The sequence below is a fragment of the Alosa alosa genome, chromosome 2, assembly GCF_017589495.1.
Source record: "Alosa alosa isolate M-15738 ecotype Scorff River chromosome 2, AALO_Geno_1.1, whole genome shotgun sequence".
NCBI classification, from domain to species: Eukaryota; Metazoa; Chordata; class Actinopteri; order Clupeiformes; family Clupeidae; genus Alosa; species Alosa alosa.
The window spans coordinates 25761802-25780073 of record NC_063190.1 but is presented as its reverse complement, the minus strand read 5'-3'; the positions used below and the strand labels follow the sequence as shown (position 1 = coordinate 25780073).

At 40.2% G+C, this 18272-nt stretch overlaps 2 protein-coding genes across 2 annotated transcripts; one reads left to right on the top strand and one right to left on the bottom strand.

Annotated features, from left to right (window-relative positions):
- Positions 1-482: 482 nt before the first annotated feature.
- Positions 483-2355, bottom strand: bod1 (biorientation of chromosomes in cell division 1). Its single transcript, XM_048237637.1, has 3 exons — positions 2030-2355; positions 1499-1623; positions 483-1404 (listed from the first exon to the last, which is right to left on the bottom strand). The coding sequence occupies exons 1-3, from the start codon at positions 2168-2170 to the stop codon at positions 1209-1211; spliced, it is 462 nt and encodes a 153-aa protein (XP_048093594.1). The 5' UTR covers positions 2171-2355; the 3' UTR covers positions 483-1208.
- A 344-nt stretch (positions 2356-2699) lies between these two features.
- Positions 2700-13417, top strand: LOC125285073. The gene is made up of 10 exons (XM_048229299.1): positions 2700-2954; positions 9283-9425; positions 9582-9852; positions 10175-10319; positions 10441-10576; positions 11090-11210; positions 11418-11502; positions 11596-11701; positions 11966-12074; positions 12688-13417. The coding sequence occupies exons 1-10, from the start codon at positions 2936-2938 to the stop codon at positions 12741-12743; spliced, it is 1191 nt and encodes a 396-aa protein (XP_048085256.1). The 5' UTR covers positions 2700-2935; the 3' UTR covers positions 12744-13417.
- Positions 13418-18272: the final 4855 nt, after the last annotated feature.

Here is an 18272-nt window from a genome sequence, read left to right as displayed (position 1 = left end):
GGTCCAAATGCTTTCAATCACTTCACACCCTAGCCTTATTGCGAGGAACACAAGGAGCTTTTATGGCATAATCTGCAGTGCACTGTTAAGATTCCAGATGGAATGGAAAAGCTGGAGAGGATCCCATCTTCTCAACTGTTTAAATTGCTGGAATTAATCAACAGGACCATGGCTGAGCTCCAAGAAACAAAAGCCAACTGAAATCACAGTGATGCAACTTGGATTTTTTCTCCCCCAAAATTAGGTACTCATTTTTCATCTTGTCTATGCAAGTACAAGTACACACAAAGTAATACAGCTTTAAGCTAATTCAAATGTATGTGAAGAGTAGTTCTCCATTATAAAATATGTTTTTACAAAGGATGCTCAAGTGCAGCTTAATCAGTCAAAAAGGAACCCTAAAGTCATCGGGCCTCGCTAGGGTCAAGCATGGAAGAATGTACATCCTCATTGCAATACAACAGTTCAGACAAATAACTCAATTCAAGAGTAGAAGACATGTTGTAATTTTGACTGTGCATACAGAGACAGAAAAAAAAAATGATGAAAAGATTTCTTCTCTCCGAAAGCTGAAGTACACACTCACACAATACAGAGTCCTTCCTCAGTTCACATTTGTGTAGATTAGTCTTTTGTTGTTGAGCAAATACAAAAGTTCGTACCATTGATAGTTTTAATTCATACACACCTTGTCTGGAGACAAAGACATAATCACAATCTTCGCTATCCTCCATACACTAGGGCAGGCCTCCAGTCATGTGTCTGAGGACTGTCCCAGGCACATAGAGCAGAGTTCTAGGATATTTGGCCTGAAATGGTCTGATGTAGATAGGTGGTCTTGTGAGAGTTCTGCTCAGACCATTTCAGAGACCAAATTAGTTCAGGTGGCATGCTAAAAATCCTATAGCGTTTATTGCTGCATAGCAAAAAAGTAATGTTCACCCACTCAGTTCGCACACATAATTACAAACACACACCCCCGGGAGAATTTCAAGTATGTTATGAAAATCTGACAGAATACCTCATACCCTGAAATTGTGAATCAAATAAAGCTGCTTCCCTCGTTCCAGTTAACGGATACAAATTCTCCCGTCATACGACGTTCTGCAAAACTTTCAGCAATATGGCAAACTATACCGGCAGCCAAAAACCGCTGGCAGATAGCCTGCTCAGGTGCACAAACCAGTCAGTTTCCAGAGAATCACACCTCATGGTGTTTTAGGGGCTGCATTGTTGACATCCTGTGGCTCCACTTCTGATGTCATAGCGTTAGAGCCACCCTCTTCTTTCATGTCTAGGAAGCCATGAATAGCATCTTCTATGTGTGGCCGGAAGATGTGGTTCAGTTTAGGGTCCACCACCTGTGTGATAATCCGGTCCACCCCAGATTCCAGCATGCCTGATCTGTTCAGAACACAGGAATGAGCTTGGTCGACCACGTACAGGATGATTATCAATTATTTTGCTACATTTTTGCCATGTCGTGGAATATACTCACTGTACAACAGTCTGTCTTAGACCATTTCGCACTTGGTTCTTGTTGATTGAGGGGTTCCAATCCTGAGTGCTCAGATGATTGGACACAAAGTTGTCCACTTTCTGGCGTAAATTCTGATAGGCTGGCTGAAGTGCGACAACAATGACAAGACAAATTGACACTGTCACTTTGAATTCAACCCATTCTACTGATCCTCCATTAAACTACTTGTCATTGACAAAATACTGCACATTCATTAGCAGGAAGTGTTTCCCTGCTCTGTGTTTGCTGAATATATACACTAAAAACAACTATGAGCTAATAAGAAACCTTGTGGTGTTCAATCTGGGTTAGTACAGAACAGAGGTGCAAAACCAAGAGCAGTAACGTTAACTTTGGCTAGTTGATAGCATGAGCTATAGGTAACACATCCAGTCCAGCAATACTCTATCAGGAAGCTATTATAATTATTCTATAGCTATTCTATCAGGAAGCTATTATAATTTTTGAACGTTAAGTTAGTCTGTATTGTAGAAACGGTCAAAAACTCACTTTTGTATCAACATCAGCAAGACAGTCTCGTCTGAACTCATCGAAGAGGCCTCGGTTTTTCAGATGCTCAACAATCATGTTTATAAGCTGTGGGTCTCCGGGCGGAAGATTCGCCGCACTGCTACTTGTACTCTCCGCCATATCGTAAAAAGATTAGTTGTGATGTGAATAGCTCTGAGTAGATATTCAATCCATGTATGCCTTGAAATAAATATTGATTAAAATAAATCTCTAAATATGTTTGTTTAGAACTTAACCTCCAGTAAGATACACCTTAAGTGTTTTCAATGTGAGTAGCCACAGCACAATGCACTAAAATGCGCATGCTCCAAAAGAGGTGGCTTCTGGGATATGTGTTATTTTTCACTATGTCGAAATCATAGGACAATGTTTGAAGTAATCCTGTCTTTGAACGTCTGTGTTCTAGGCCTACAACTTGAACATGCATATTCCATTTGTTATTCTGCGTCTCCCTTTCACACAAGCAGGTTCTCCTCTTCATCGGGTGTGTGCACACAAAACTCTCCAGCCACGCCCAATCTTGCCATAGGTTTCATTTACTTGAAAATGTGAAATTAATTGGTGCCATATAAACTAGGCTAGCCTTGTATTTGGAGGTGAGCATCTTATCTTACGTTGCTTCTCTTGACCTGTTGGCTTAGCTTAATATACAGAAAATATAGAGGGATTGAAAGTTTGCAAAAACTATAAGCTACTGTATTAATAGGCTACTATGAATTCATTCATTGACACATGGCATGAAACAACCTTTCTGCCGTGACTGTAGCCTACTAAAATAGCCTACATTATATAATTAGCACGTGTTCATGTTATTTTTAAGTTCGATAAACCCCAAGCGAAAGTGAAAGTAGGCCTAATTTGTGATTGTAAAAGTGGTGAAGTGCCATGGCTTCTAGCGCTAACGGTGAGTAAGCAAGTTTGTTAAAAAAAAATGATGTAGGCTAAAAGTTGTTTCTTTAGTGTACGAGTTTATTTGTAGGCTACTTTGTACTTTACATTGAAGTTAAACGTGGCTTCTGAAAAACAAAAAATTGAGCTTCAGACATGGAAATCACTGAGCTTTCTCTTTTGAATTAATGCAACAGTGTGTTTTGACGTTCCAAATGACAGATTTAATTCTGAAGGATCAATAAAATAATGTTGCCTATTTGTGCACATTTTCAGCGAGAAGTCCACAATACCATAAAACGTTGTAGGCTACATGTACAACCCCAAATCAGAAAAAGTTGAATAAAACTGAATATTGTGCTAATCTCGTAAACTTATATTTAGTTGCCAAAAGGGCACAGACAACATATCAAATGTTTAAATGTGTCATGGACTATCACTGTGCTATTTCATTCGAATTTGATACCAGTAACACGTTTCATAAGGGGACGTTGTAACATAAAGCTGGAAAAGTTGTAGCCTAGAAATCTAGACGCGCCCCTAGCGGAAGCAGGGCTAGAAAAGTTGTGTAATGATAAACAAAAGGAGGAATGTTTCACAACTAATTTAGGGTAACTGGCAACATGATTGGGTATGAAAAAGAGCATCCCAGAAAGGCAGAGTAAGACGTAAATATGAAGGGGTATTTATCAGTATGTGTAAACCTGTGTGGACAAATGATGAAACAATGTCATTTTAATTATTTTTAATATGAGATTGTCTACAGTACATAATATCATTAAAATATTCAGAGAAATCTTTGCAAACGGATACAGCTGAAAAACAATATTGGATGGCCTTGGTCTTTTGGACCCTTAGATGACACTGCATTAAAACCAGACCTGTTTCTGTAAAATCATTGTATGGGCTCAGGAAAACCTCTGATAACCATGATCTATGAGCACAGTTTGATACTCAATTCAGAAATGCTAGTGTAAACTTTACCATGCAACAGCCAAAACTGTATTTAGACATGATACAGAAATACCACCACCTTATCTGGGCCTGAGCTTGTTTAAAAAGACTGAGGTAACATGGAAAAATGTCCTGTTAGACCAATCAAAATGTGCAATTCTTTTTGGAAATCATGGACTCATGTGGGCTAAAGAGGAGAGGGCCTTTCCAAGTATCCAACCTATCCAACTTGTTTCAGTGCTCAGTTCAAACCCCGTGTCTATGACCATGTGGAGGTGCGTTAGTGCCTACAGCATGGGCATCTTGCACATCTGCACTGTAAAAAATAACACTACATCTTACTGCAGTAACACAAGTATACTTTACTTACTATAGGCTGACCTAGTGTTCTTACTAGAGTAACATTAGTAATGTGGCGAACTTGCAACAATGGGGTCTAAAACTTGAGATACACGAGTAAGCTTCACAACTCAGACCTGAGTAAACTGGACTCACGCAGTGCACACGCGCACAGTTGCAGAGGGAGCATTCTGGATTCCACAGCCAACGGTCGGCAGTGTTACGGTGTGGCTGACTTTTGGGATGGGAGTGTAACAGCTTCACCAGTGACTTGCTCTGTCCGGTAAGTTTACAGTATGTATTAATGTGTCAAATGTTTACAGTATAGGTTGAACTAACAGCATTTGTGCAAAACTGTACATTCGGTTTCATTAACAACTGGGGTAATGTTAAGTTCAACTTGCTAAGTGGTTTGATATATCGCTAGCTGCTAACAGTTTGCAGCTAACTGATAGCAGCTATGCGAGTTAACACCAAAGATCTTTGTTAACACTGCCTCAGACCATGCTGAGCAGAAAACAAATATTCTAGGTATTCAAGCCCTTTGATATTTTTTGTTATCGAAGTTATGAGGAAGTGGTGGCGCCTGGGGTCTAAAAACTAGGCTGTATAAATTTGCCAATAGCAGTTGTCTTCATGAGCTCTCTTAATGAAGTTTAGTTCTAACGTTAGCCATTTCGTGAGAAATGCTTGCTAGCATGCTAAGTTGATTCAAAAAACGTGTAAAAGATTAAACTGTGTATGGTTTACGTCGATATTCCTACTGTATTGATAAAACAATTAGGATAATTGGACTCATAACCTTACTGACTGAGAAAGCCATGGTCTTTTTATCTAAAATCTTTTCATGTGATTTAGCAAGAGGACATAGGTTGCAGTGTGTGGAATTTGAATGAATGTGCCGTTATTGAGGTGCAAAATGGCATTCCAACGATGATTGACATTTTAAATTCTATTGTGATAAATGTACTAGGCCTGAAGCAATAGAAAAAATAAGTTGCCAAATCATAATATTTTTTAGCTTAACAGTATTAATTAGGTCTCTGGAGAAATAATTTAAATTAACATTTAATGTGATAAACTTAATCAGCTGTTTTAGTTAAACATGGCCAATAGATGCATATTGATAATAATTTTGCCCTCTTTTTTCTTTTTGCAGTTGGAAAACTGAAAATGCAGAGCAATGAACTGGACATGTAAGTTGTGCTTGTTTGGATGTGAAGTCAGAGGTCAGTTGCTCAAACACTACTGATTGAAACATGGAGGTTACACCAGAATACGACCGAAAAAACTGCAGAGGGTGGTGAAAACTGGCCAGCGCATCACCGGTTCCTCACTCCCCACCATCAAGGCCATCCAGGGCAAGTGATGCTTTGGTGTATAAGCGCCAGCATCATCAAAGACTGTTCTCACCTCAACCACAGACTGTTCACCCCACTCCCCTCTGGGAGGGCGTTACAGGTCTCTCTGCACCCAAACCAGCAGGTTCAGAGGGAAGCTCCTTCCCTCGCGGCTGTCACCCTACTGAACTCTAGCTGTGCATCCCGGTGACAACCAACCAACTAAGCCCCCGCCCGATGCCTCCTTGCCTGTGCCTGTTGAGGTGTCCACCATGACCACGAAACCTTGACGGGGACACCCACCCCCGTGGACAATTGCACTACCCTATCCCACCCATAGTGTTCTATTTATTTACAAATGTACATACTGTAATTACACATATAGCCATTCCATTTTCTACTGCTCTTCATACTATTCATCCTGCACATACATCATTATTCTTACTACTGTTATAATGTTACTGTTTCTGCACTACAGTACTGTTACCACACTGCACATAGCTGTATACTGTACATAAATGTCTATATGGTTCATACCAAATATATCCATATTTATTCTGCTAATACACTGCACATATTTATACCTAATTTATATTACTCTAAACCAACTGTATACTACTGTTTACACCGCATATTTCCTATCCTGTCTATGCACCACCTGTCTTTGTATATTTTTTTGCACTTCTAGTTAGATGCAAACTGCATTTTGTTGTCTTTGTACTTGTACTCTGCAAAATGACAATAAAGTTATCTAATCTAATAGTGCCAACTATTTGTGTATATTCTGCAAGTAAACTTTACTATCCAACATAAAGTACCCTTTACAACTCAAAGTAAGGGTAACTCATTTAACAGTAGTAAATACAACTTTGTTTCAAGTAAGCTTTACTTGAGGGCATGAAGTAAACTTTACTAGTTGGAAGTAAGTAACCAGAACTTTAAAGTCTTAAGTAAGGATAACTTCTTCTAAGTAAGCATTACTTGTAGACATCAAGTAAACATAACTTGAAAGAGAAAAGTTTTGTTTACTTAACTTATTTAAGGCAACGAGTTTCCACCCTTTTTTCAAGTAACCATTACTTATTATTTTTTACAGTGTGGCAAGGCACAATCAATTCTGAATGATACAGGTTTTGAGCAACGTATACTGCCATCCAGGCAAAGTTTTCCCCAGGAAAGACCTTGAATATTTCAGGAAAACAATGCCAATATGAATTCTGCACATATTTAAACAGTGTTTCTCCAGAGGATGAGTTCAGGTGCTAAAATGGCCTGTCTGCAGTCCAGACCTGTCAGATTAGGTACATCATGGAAGGAAAAACATGATAAGAATACCCCATACTGTTGAGCAACTGAAATCCTTTATCAGGCAGGAATGGGACAATATTTCATCATCAAAACTCTAGCAACTGGTCTCCTCAGTTCCTAAACATTTACAGAATTGTGTTAAAGGAAAATTCCGGTTTTTAGCACTTTAAGGCCCTTTTCTGGTTTGTTTAGGATGAAATAGAGTGGTGGACACCGAAATTTTGACGATTGGTCCTGTCTCGACTTTTCTGACTCGTTTTGAATCACCTTTGACTGCTCAGGGTGGCTGCCAACAGGCATACTGTAGTAGTCTACTCAGACATGTCCTAAAACAACCCTTAACGTTCGTTTTCAAAACTGTGCAACTCACCAAGTGGTTAGTGGTGTTCGTTGATGTTCCAAAACAAGTAGTGTAGCGAAATACAGTTTCTGTGTTTTATTTGGCATTTTGTAAAATCCTATTGATTTCTGTTGGAAGACTCATTGCACGTTGATATTACTGCGCCCCGTCTATGCTTCAGGTTCAAATGTTGAGCGGAAGTAGAGATGCACCGATAGATCGGCTGGTGACCGGAATCGGCCGATTTCACGTGATCGGCCATGACCGGCGACCGGCCGGTCAGTCTGAGACATGCCGATTTTATGCCGGTCAAATACACTCGTGCGCCGCAATTGTAACAACACCCAGCTGAGTTTGCAAAGTTTGAAGAAGCTAGCAACCAGGCCAACACTCAGGCTAGTAATAGGCTAGTGAGTTTTTCTTTGCAGCAAACGCTGTGCTTTACCATTGGCCTACTGCGTGGAATTTACTAAGCTGTCACTTCATTAGGGCTAAATGAACATCGCCATCACCGCCCGTCCTGCCGCTAATTGCGTGTCCACAGCTGAACCACAAGCCTGCTGAACGGAGATAAACGACTGCGATATTAAAAATAATCAAAGATGTCAACAAGCAGCGACATACAGTAGCCCTAGTAGTTCTACTCCACTGGAAAAAAAATACTCTAACTATTTACTGCACGTAGTCTGCGGCTATGCCTTAAAATACCCTAGTCTAGCAGATTGAGAAGTGGATGTCGTGAAAGCGAACAAACGATAGCCTATTAGAAAGGCAAACAAACGTTAAAGTTGCTTTTGACATAGTAGCCTACAATGAAGAAAACTGATGCTCTGAATACTGAATCAGTCGTCTCTGAAAGTTTCTATAGCCTAATTGATGCATTTAACCGAATTTGATTTAATTTTTTCACCGCCAAAACAGACGTGCACTGTTTTCATATGGTGGAGCACCTAATCGCTATTAGCACTTCTCCCTGTGTTTTGCGTGATAGCCTAGGCTGCTACCACTTTTCCCTCGCCCCCATAAATTCATCAATGCATATTAAAATATGTTACATGGTAGTATGTTCAAATGTATCATGAAAATTGTTCTTAAATCTTTAGTTGAATATTGGATGTGAGAAGCATAAAATGGGTGTTCCATAACTTAACTTAATCCATAATTTGATAGCCTACTACATCTGAAGTTAGACTTGAAAAAGAATCTGTCTGCTCACCGGTTCCATTTTTTTTTAACAGCCATTTCATCATTGATAAATTGATTACATGTCTATATTAACATGTTCTATCAAAGAAAAGATAGAAAATAACTATTTGTGTGTGTGCTGTAAAATGGTTAGAAGAAATGAAATCGGAATCGGCTAAAATCGGTATCGGCAGGTCAAACTCTATGAAAAATCGGAAATCGGTATCGGCCCAGAAAATTGCAATCGGTGCATCTCTAAGCGGAAGTTTCTACACGGTTGTGAGGTGTCTGAATAAATAGTTCCACAATAGGCCTAGCAAATAAGACGGCTGGAAATCATACATTGCGCCGATATATTTGCTTTTAATAGTCAACGAACTCCACTAACCACTCGGTGAGTTGCACAGTTTTGAAAACAAATGTTAAGGGTTGTTTTAGGACATGTTTGAGTAGCCTACTACAGTATGCCTGTTGGCAGCCACCCTAAGCAGTCAAAGCGATTCAAAACGAGTCGACAGGACAGGACCAATCGTCAAAATTTCGGTGTCCACCACTCTAGTTCATCCAAAACAAACCAGAAAAGGGCCTTAAAGTGCTAAAACCCTGAATTTTCCTTTAAATAAAGAGGTGAAGCAGCACAGTGGTAAACATTCCCTGTCCCTGTCCCATTTGCTGGCATCAAATTCAAAATGAACATATATTTCCCATGAAACAGTCAAAATGTAAATGTTCAACATTTGATGTTCTTTTTGCTGCTAAATATGGGTTAACAAGACTTCACATTCTGTTTTCATTTGCATTTTACACAACATCCCAACTTTTTCTGATTTGGGGTTGTATGTACTATGTTGGTGTGTGTGGCTGGCTGCTCTCCACAGATGAACTGAGTACCGGTGTCCTTAAGGATGACGCTGAGAGCTCAGACCAGTCTAGCTTATCCTTCAGTGACTCAGATGACCAGTCGGGGGACGACTTGGATTCCGAGCAGGGAGCCTCCAGAGGCCAAAGGCCAGAGGCCAGGGTCAGCTATGTCCCCTCTTTTGTGGACTTTCCATATTTTGTATTAATTGTTAATAAATCGAGTAGATCATTAGAGTTGTTCAGCTGTTGACTGAAGAAATTTTGTATGTGAATGAAATGGTAGGCTAACAATGCTTCTGTGCAATGCTTCTCTCAGTCAGAACCTTGCAAGTTCTACAATAGTCGTGGTGGCTGCCGAAACGGCAGCAGATGTCCCGACCAGCACGTCTGCAAGAATTCCTGGGACGGGTTCTGTCGCGATGGTCACAGATGTCGTCTGAGACACATTGCCGACTCGGATCCGGAGGATTCAGGAGCAGGAGGGCGAGGTGGGAGGGGTGGGTCTGGTGGGAGTGGAGGGAGGAGGAATCCTGGAGGGATGACCAGAGGGAATGAGAGGAGGCCTCGCAGGAGATCACCATCCAGTGGTAAGAGCATTCCCTGGAATATCCTCAGTGAAGGATATCCTTAGTCTTGAATATCCTCAGTGAAGGATATCCTTAGTCTTGAATATCCTCAGTGAAGGATATTCAAAGGATAATAAAGACACACTTGTCTGAGATGAACAGACATCAATATAGACACAAAGGATTAAAGCCTACATATATTTAGATGACCCATGAACAGTGATTCTGATCCTGTGCTCATGCTAGATTATAGAAATAAAAATGAATGAGAGGAGGGGGAGAGGTAGTGTGTTGTGAAGTGTTTGAAAAAGACCCATCAGTTCTACTCTGGGGTGTGTTGCAGAGAGTGATCTGGAGGACGATGAACCGTACAGGTGGCAGCTCGACTGTGGCCGTGGCTGGAAGGACATCGCCAACGATCACATCCTTGAGGCCCAGTACTCCCGACCTTGCACAAAAGGCATCAATATATACAATACTACCTATGGGTGAGTCAGTGAGATATGAGGACATGAGAGCAGCAGAGGCGAATCGTCTGTGGGTTGAGACTAAGAAAAATGTTCCGTTTGCTTAGTGTTCGCTCAATTCTTTTCGCTTTTTACAATGCAGGGTCATCTCCATAGATTTTCAACATATGCGGGTCCGGAAAAAGTCCAACATGAGAGTGCGACGACGTGGCTCTCCGCAGACTAAATGGCTCTGGTATTACAGAGGGAAAAAACAGTGGCACCAGTATGGAGAAAAGGTTTGTGCCAACAGCACTGGATAGTCTTTTGCAGGTGTGGTGCAGGGGATTTGCTCATGATTTCATGTTTCTCTTGATTTAGCAGGGGCGTTTCTAGGCATTGGCAACCTAAGCAGTTGCCTAAGGGCACCATCCTCCATATTTTAGGGCCATTCAGCCTACCTTGAAAGATATCATCCCAGATACATGTCTTTTGAGATAGATTAATTATTACTTCCCCACTTTTTAATGGGGTAGGGTGGCAGGAAACAAACAGGTCAGAAATGCCACTGTGATTTAGTGTAAATATGGTATATGTAAAGTGTTTCCCACAGAATTGAATTCCATTTATGGTGGTTGGTTTGCAGAATTAACTAAAATTAGCACAGTGTGGTTATAATGCTAACTAGATTTAAGCACAATTTAGTACAACCTGGAAAATTATTGTGTGGCGGTCAATGTTGATATTGTGGTGGGCCGCCACAAATAAGTCGATGTATGGGAAACACTGATGTATGCCGGTGTTTTTCGCAGGACTCAAAAGGGAAACAGAGTTCAGTCAAAATTTCAGTGCTGGAGGCAGAGTACCAGAAAAATAAAAAGGGATCACATCAGTTCACTGTAGGATCGGACACATATGAGATCAGATTCAAAGGTCTGTACACTCTCCATTACTGTTTTTTTTTCACCATTATAGCCAAAACGTTACAAAATTGCAATCATTACAATAGGGCCTACGGTAACCAATTGATTGATTTCATGGAAGCATAAATCATGCTTTTATTCCTCTTCATATACAGTATGTACATATATGTGTGAGTGATTGTGTGCATATATTATACTATGTGTGATTTACCTTCAGACATGTGCCAGATAAATCCGTCCTCTGGACACAAGCGAAAAATCAGCCGACGTCCCTTGTTTGAAAGTTCTCAAAGTCGTGGGAGGTGAGTGATATTGCTGTTAGTTCATATTTAAAAACCATGCAAATAGAGGATGGTGTTTTTCCAAACCAATGGAGTTAATCACTCTTTCTTTAGAGCTGGCCTGACCCAGGGAATGAGAAGAATGAACCTGTCCAGTTCACCCAGAGGCCAATGGCAGTTTAGGGGACGTGGCAATAATTGGCATGATTTTAAAAACAGGGTAAGGCTTTGGGTCATTGCAGAACAAAGGGCACCCCTAGGACATCCTGAGAAGACCATTCAAAGATCTGGGTTAAAGAAACTGACTGGTTAACTGACTGAAAGGTGGCTTTGCCACATGAGTGTAAATGATTTGAGAATCTATGCAGGCCAAGTGTCTGGCACATTTCTTCATATCCTCTTAGTTGAATCAATCTGTCCGTGTCATACTTCAGCTCATACAAATGCTGCCATGTTTATGGGATGTGTTTTCTCATGTGTTCAGGTTGAATGTTCAGTGACCAGTGCTGACATTGAGGCCCAGTACCAGGAAAACCCTCAGGGTAGAATGACCTTCATCGTCAGTGGACAGCCTTATGAGTTAGACTTCTCCGGTTAGTCCTACAAAAACACAGCTCTTGGACTTTTACCTGTGTTCTTTGAATCCTGGAGTGTATTTCATTGGGGGCTATCAGACTTTTTTTTTATTACAGTATCTGTTATGAATGCCAAATTTGCAGGGAATAAACCTTGCTGATGAAAAATTAATTACCACAGTAACTTCAGGCAACTCCAGATTTGGAATAGCAATTAAGTCAAATTTGGATATCACAAAACATTCAGCAAAATATGTGTTAAGCAAGTGTTGCTGTTTTGCTTTGGTATAGAAAGCAACAGGGGGAACTGGATTGCAACACAATATATACTGTAGCATAATCCTGTTCCGCAACTTTGTTGGTATGAGAGGGGCCGTAAAAAGGAATGTGTGCCTGTTATCATCATTTGGCCATGATACCACACCCTTAGCTCATTGTCTCTGGATGGCACATTTACTAATCCTACAGCTTCTTACCTAGTTGGTTGATATTTTCAACTAAATCAAAGAAAAAAACACTTACAATTTCCCCTGACATTATTATGAAGTTGATTGAAGAAAAATTAAGTAAAATAAATGTAATGTTACTTTGTGGAGAATATTTATAACGTTTTTTCCCCTCATTCTCACAGCAATGACTCAGACCAACAAGACCACAAATAAGACACGCAGGATCCAGCGCATATAGAGATGTGGTGGATTAAGCATTGTTGCTTTGATATCCTCAACTGCACTGCCAAAAGAACAGCGATGTGAACGTTTTTATTATTACTACATTATTATTATTATTACATCTCATGTCATTATACAGTATGGAAAGGAAAAATTATATGAAATTAACTGTATGGGAGAATTGTGTGAGTATATGTAGGTGAAAGAGGTGTGTTCTTTTAAGAAAAATGTCTATGCAAGTTAACAAATAATACATGCAAAGCCACATTCGGGGAATTCAGAATCATGGAATTATGTTTACATACATACTGCCCTTGAACAATGCAGCACTGCATCGTGATCCTTGTTAAGACACTTATATTTGGTACTGATATAGAATCTAATTAAGATATTGGAAAAATATTATTTTTGGCAGTGGGTGAGATCATTATTGCTATATGTAATACTTGTTGGACAATTGATAATGAATGGATGCATAAAGACATGAAATAAACTGCCAGACGATTTTAGATATCTTTGTTATATTGTCAATCCAAAAACATCTATTTTCATGCAAATGTGATGCTCTGTCCTTATTGCTTTGTTCTTTTTTTCCATTTCACTTTGCCTTCATTTTCGCTTTAGATATTCCTTGGATTTGATTGCCTCTGTGTAGGAACATGCTATATAAATAAACCTGCTTTGCCTTGCCTTGCCTTGCCATGGAATTTATTGTATTTGACATGGATGGCACAGTGGGCTAGTCAAGGCCAAAGTCCAGCATGATTCTGATCCAGCCAATAGCAGCTTTGCCTGTGAGGGAAGCAAGGGAATAGCAAGGGGGGAAGGAACATATGCAAGGCTCTGTAACTCCTGCTAGACGGCAGAGGGCAGAAGATGCTGTGGGTCAGGTCCAGAAGCAGGCATACTCACGCAGCTTTGTGGGTGCCTCAGGTTGTGTTTATTACTTCCGGTGGTGAAAGCTGTGAGCTGGTGATCTTGTTCTCAGTGATAGGCTACACCAAGTAATCCTCTCGATTGGTACGATGGAGGCAGCTGTGCATCACTGCCCCCTGCAGAATTTTTACTATGACTGCTGCTTTACCAGTTGGTCACATGATCACAGCCTTTTCCCACCAATTTATGGTCTATGATATATACTTATAGACCATATAGACTTCACCAATCGCTATCAACTGGGTAAGGTTGTGGACCCATTGATACAGAATATACGGTTTGTGTCTCTAGGTGTGCAGTCACAGCGCCCCCTAAAGTGGGGGAAGACCTGCACCCAGGTACTACCTCTCATGGAAATGTTTTGACATTTGATCATGTGGCCAGCAGATGATGCTATAACTCATAACAGCTTTTCACATCATGTGCACTGTGGCATCTGTATCTGCACAAATTACATCTATATTTCCCCCCTCCACAGTCTTTCACAAAAGACAAATGTATGACCACTGCTGGACAATTTAGTGTGCAAAAAAACAGAGTCATCTAATGAAAGGGGACCACTATTTTTTGTTCTAATTTTGAACAGTGTTTAGCTTGAATCACCCAACGGATGTGAAAAGTCTCTGTGATAGAGAGATCAAACTGTCTAGCTTTTTGGTCAAAATGGATAAGCACAGGGAGAAAACCCTCCGCTCTTGTTTAAACTATTGTTCATGTTCCTCTAAAGGCTCAGGCTGTTGCCAAATTCTGTCTCTGATGTCACTGCGTATCTAGCAAAAAGTGATTAAGGTCTGCCTGCATGAAGCTCCTGTTAAAATAAACCCAGTCGCCTGCAAATTGTAGGAAAAGGAAATTTGTATCAGTGAATGAACATACAAGCCTCTCCGTTGCTAAGGCAACATTCAGAGTTTATTCCAGCTCCAGCATCGGAGCACCGACAGCTTTCCTCTGCATTTCCTCATCGTTGCTAGGCCCTGCAAATACATCCATATTAAACATATATTGAACATATAGAATCTACGGGTCTCAAAACAGCATTTAAAGATTTTTCTTTTTATTGACATAGATGAAATATTGCACATATACTGCACTGGGCAATTCCACGGAAATTTGACTTTTTGTCACATCCATAACGCCAGTGAAATGCCTTGGCATTTGTATGAATACATTGATAACATTCATTTTTAGTGCATTTTTCCTCATGTACATTCTTCAGCCAAAAATAGTAAATGCTCAAATTTCATGAAATCATTCACAACATACCATCACATTTTATTGGTGTTATGGATGTTACAAAAAACATAATTTTCCATGGAATTACCCCACTGTAGAGATGAAATATTTCACAATATTTATTTAATGTAGTTGGGAATACTAGAACGAATTCAAGGATAGGATGAAAATTATGAGATCCGATTTGGCTGGTTGATGTTTGCTTGCTTTTAGTTGTCATTTTGTGACTTTGTCATGTTAGGACGTAATCCCCTAACCCCAGTAACCCGGACAAATATCATGTTGGCCTAATTACGGTTTGATTGTGTTCCAAGAAGAGGTGCCACCTGGGATCTCCATTAGCTCTTCAAGATCAGAAACAGTCATTAATTAACTTATCGCAGGGATTCTAACAAAGACGCTCTCTGTCTTTCTTCCTCTTCTCTGTGAAATATCAGATGACAGGCTTAGCGAATGTCCTCATACTCTGTGATGATTCTCAGGGTTGAGGAGCCCAGACGGATTCAAATTCACCACCTCCATTGTACATTCAGGCCAAGTGACACAGGTCCTTATAACCAGCTGTGCTTTCATTGTCATCGTTATGACAACCACAAGAACATCACTTTGTTCTTATCAAAGCCCAGCCAGAACAAACTGTTTGGAGGACTAGATTGGCCCTCTACACATAGGCACTTAGATTTGCATGAGCAAAATTGGGAAATGAGCTTCCTGTCGTCATTAGCTTTCTCCATATTAACCTCTGTTTGCAGCTGAGAACACAAAAATGACAAATCATTAATTTGTATCTCTTTTTTTCCTGTTAATTCAGTTGTAGAAAAGGCCAACAGTTTATTCGCAGTGTCATAAACATATATGTTAGATGTATGTTCAATTACATAATTACTGAGATTTCAGTTTCATCATTATAACACAATGCTAATGTCTACCTCTGTTTAAAACGTGTCAGATACTGGATAGTCATGAGGTCCTTCAGGACCGTGTCGGTGATCACAGCAGGTGGATAAAGGTATAATGGGGAGAACAACTAAGATGCATCTGGGACATTGCAACATCAGAAGTTATTTGCAATGTTCACAGACAAAGCTAAATTCAATGACAAATTGAAGAGCAAGCCAAAAGCAACTGGGATAACAACATCCAAATCTCTGTGTCCTGCCTGACTATTTATTGGGAATCCCACATTATTTGCAGGAATTATGTAAATTGTGCCCTACTGAGTGAGCATTTAGGCTCGATGTAGTGGAAGCAGCATCCCAATAAAGGCAGAGTGACCATAAACCTTTTTTGAAATACTGAAAATGAAAACAAGCAACAAGCAAAGCCAGTTTAGCTTTGCAGATGGTGACCGTGCAGATCTACATAAATAAGAAGCCTTTGGCAGTCCTTTGGCCTCTTCTCCCAGAGGATTGGTGCCCTCTAATGATCTCTAGCCTCTGCCTCATATGGGTCTCTGTGTCCTCCGCCGACACTCATAACAATGTCCCTTCTCTTTCCCTTTCTTTACACATACAGCGGGGAAAATAAGTATTGAACACGTCAACATTTTTTTCAGTAAGTATACTTCCAGTGAGGCTATTCGCATGAAATTTTTACCGGACATTAGTATTAACTTAGGTAATCCACACATATATAAAAATCCAAACATTAATGTCTAAAAGTAGTGTTCTGAGTAAAAAAGCACAGGGAATGGCACAGGGAAAAAGTATTGAACACGCTAAGAAAAAGCAGTACACCAAAGGCGAGGAATGACAAGGAACAAACTGGAATCTATAAGTAGTTAGAGACATTGTCCCTCCTGTCTGTGCAAATTGATATAAGATGGGTTAGTACATACTGGTGGGCTATAAAAAGGTTTTTTATTACCAAGGTGTCACACAAGAAACATAGCAGACTTCATACAGTTGAAGGAATGATGAATGGAGTCATTTTGTTCTGGGAGAATCTTTACTTCCACCAGGATGATGAGGATGAGACATGGCTAGACCTTCCAGCAGGACAATGATCCAAACCATTCAGCAAAGGAAGCTCTCAATTGGTTTCAGAGAAAGGAAATCAAGGCCCTGACTTCAATTCAATTGAACAGTTTTGGAAGTTAACTAAAGATCAGGATTCACAAGAGGGACCCCTGAAATATTCAATATTAAAGGACTATCTGTTTAAAAGAATGGGCCAAACTCACACCAGAATACTGTGACTGATTAGTTTCGTCATACAGAAAATGCCTTGAAGCTGTCATCACGAATATAGGCTTTTCCACAAAGTATTTAAGAAATTTCAGCAGGCGTGTTCAATACTTTTTTCCTGTGTCATTCCACTTTATTACACATAACTCTACCTATGGACATTAATGTTTGGATTGTTTTATATGAGTGGATTATCTGAGTTAATTTTAATGTCTGGTGAAAATTTCATACAAATAGCCTCATTGAAAGTATACTTACTAAAAAATATGTTGATGTGTCCAATACTTATTTTCCCTGCTGTAGCTGGAGGCATTGATCGTATTCGCATTCATTTGTTTGGTGGTGTTATAGATGAGAGTCTTTACGTTAGTGGCTGCTCACTAGAACAATAGGCAGCCCCAGATGATGAAGTGCAGTGTGTACGTGCGCCTCGGATGGGGGACGCTTTACAGAGAGGTAGACTGGCTGTCCCGGAATTATTTGCAGGATCTCTCTCTCTCTCTCTCTCTCTCTCTCTCTCCTCTCTCCCTCTCTCTCTCTCTCTCTCACACACACACACACACACCACACTCTCTCTCTCTCTCACACACACACACACACCACACTTTCTCTCTCTCTCTCTCTCCCTCTCTCTCTCTCTCTCTCTCTCACACACACACACACCACACTCTCTCAATTCAATTCAATTCAAGGTAGCTTTATTGGCATGACAAATATTTCTTTGCATTGCCAAAGCAGGATATCAAACAATACAATACAGAACATACGATAGATAAGACATTTATACATATAAACGTGTGTGTGTGTGTGTGTGTGTGTGTGTGTGTGTCTGTGCTGAAAATGGTAGGTATTTCATGTGTATAGTGTCTAATCACTGTCCCTCGCTCTATGGCATTCAGTGACATATTTAGCAGCAAGAGCTGCTGTCTGTCCTTGCTGTCCAAGTAAGACAGGCAGTACTTCCTGTTCTCCCAGGTTTCGGAACTCCGGGATTAGGTTGGTAAATTTATCGAAGTAGGTATCTCTAATAAATTCATATTTCTTACATTGAAGAAGAAAGTGCACCTCCGTCTCAACCTCACCTGCCGTACAGTGACCACAGACTCTTTGCTCTCTTGGCAACCATGACTTTCTTAGTCTGCCTTTTTCTATGGCTAGGCTGTGGTCACTGAGTCTGTATTTGGTCAAGA

Bases quoted from the DNA above. Each gene is read 5' to 3' on its own strand.
- LOC125285073 (XM_048229299.1), top strand. The intron at 9,853-10,174 runs GTAAGAGCATTC...GGTGTGTTGCAG, and splicing joins CAGGAGATCACCATCCAGTG to AGAGTGATCTGGAGGACGAT. The intron at 11,211-11,417 runs GTCTGTACACTC...ATTTACCTTCAG, and splicing joins ATATGAGATCAGATTCAAAG to ACATGTGCCAGATAAATCCG.
- bod1 (XM_048237637.1), bottom strand. From the start codon at position 2,170: ATGGCGGAGAGTACAAGTAGCAGTGCGGCGAATCTTCCGCCCGGAGAC. The intron at 1,624-2,029 runs GTGAGTTTTTGA...GTCGCACTTCAG, and splicing joins TTGCTGATGTTGATACAAAA to CCAGCCTATCAGAATTTACG. The intron at 1,405-1,498 runs GTGAGTATATTC...TGTTCTGAACAG, and splicing joins CTAAGACAGACTGTTGTACA to ATCAGGCATGCTGGAATCTG.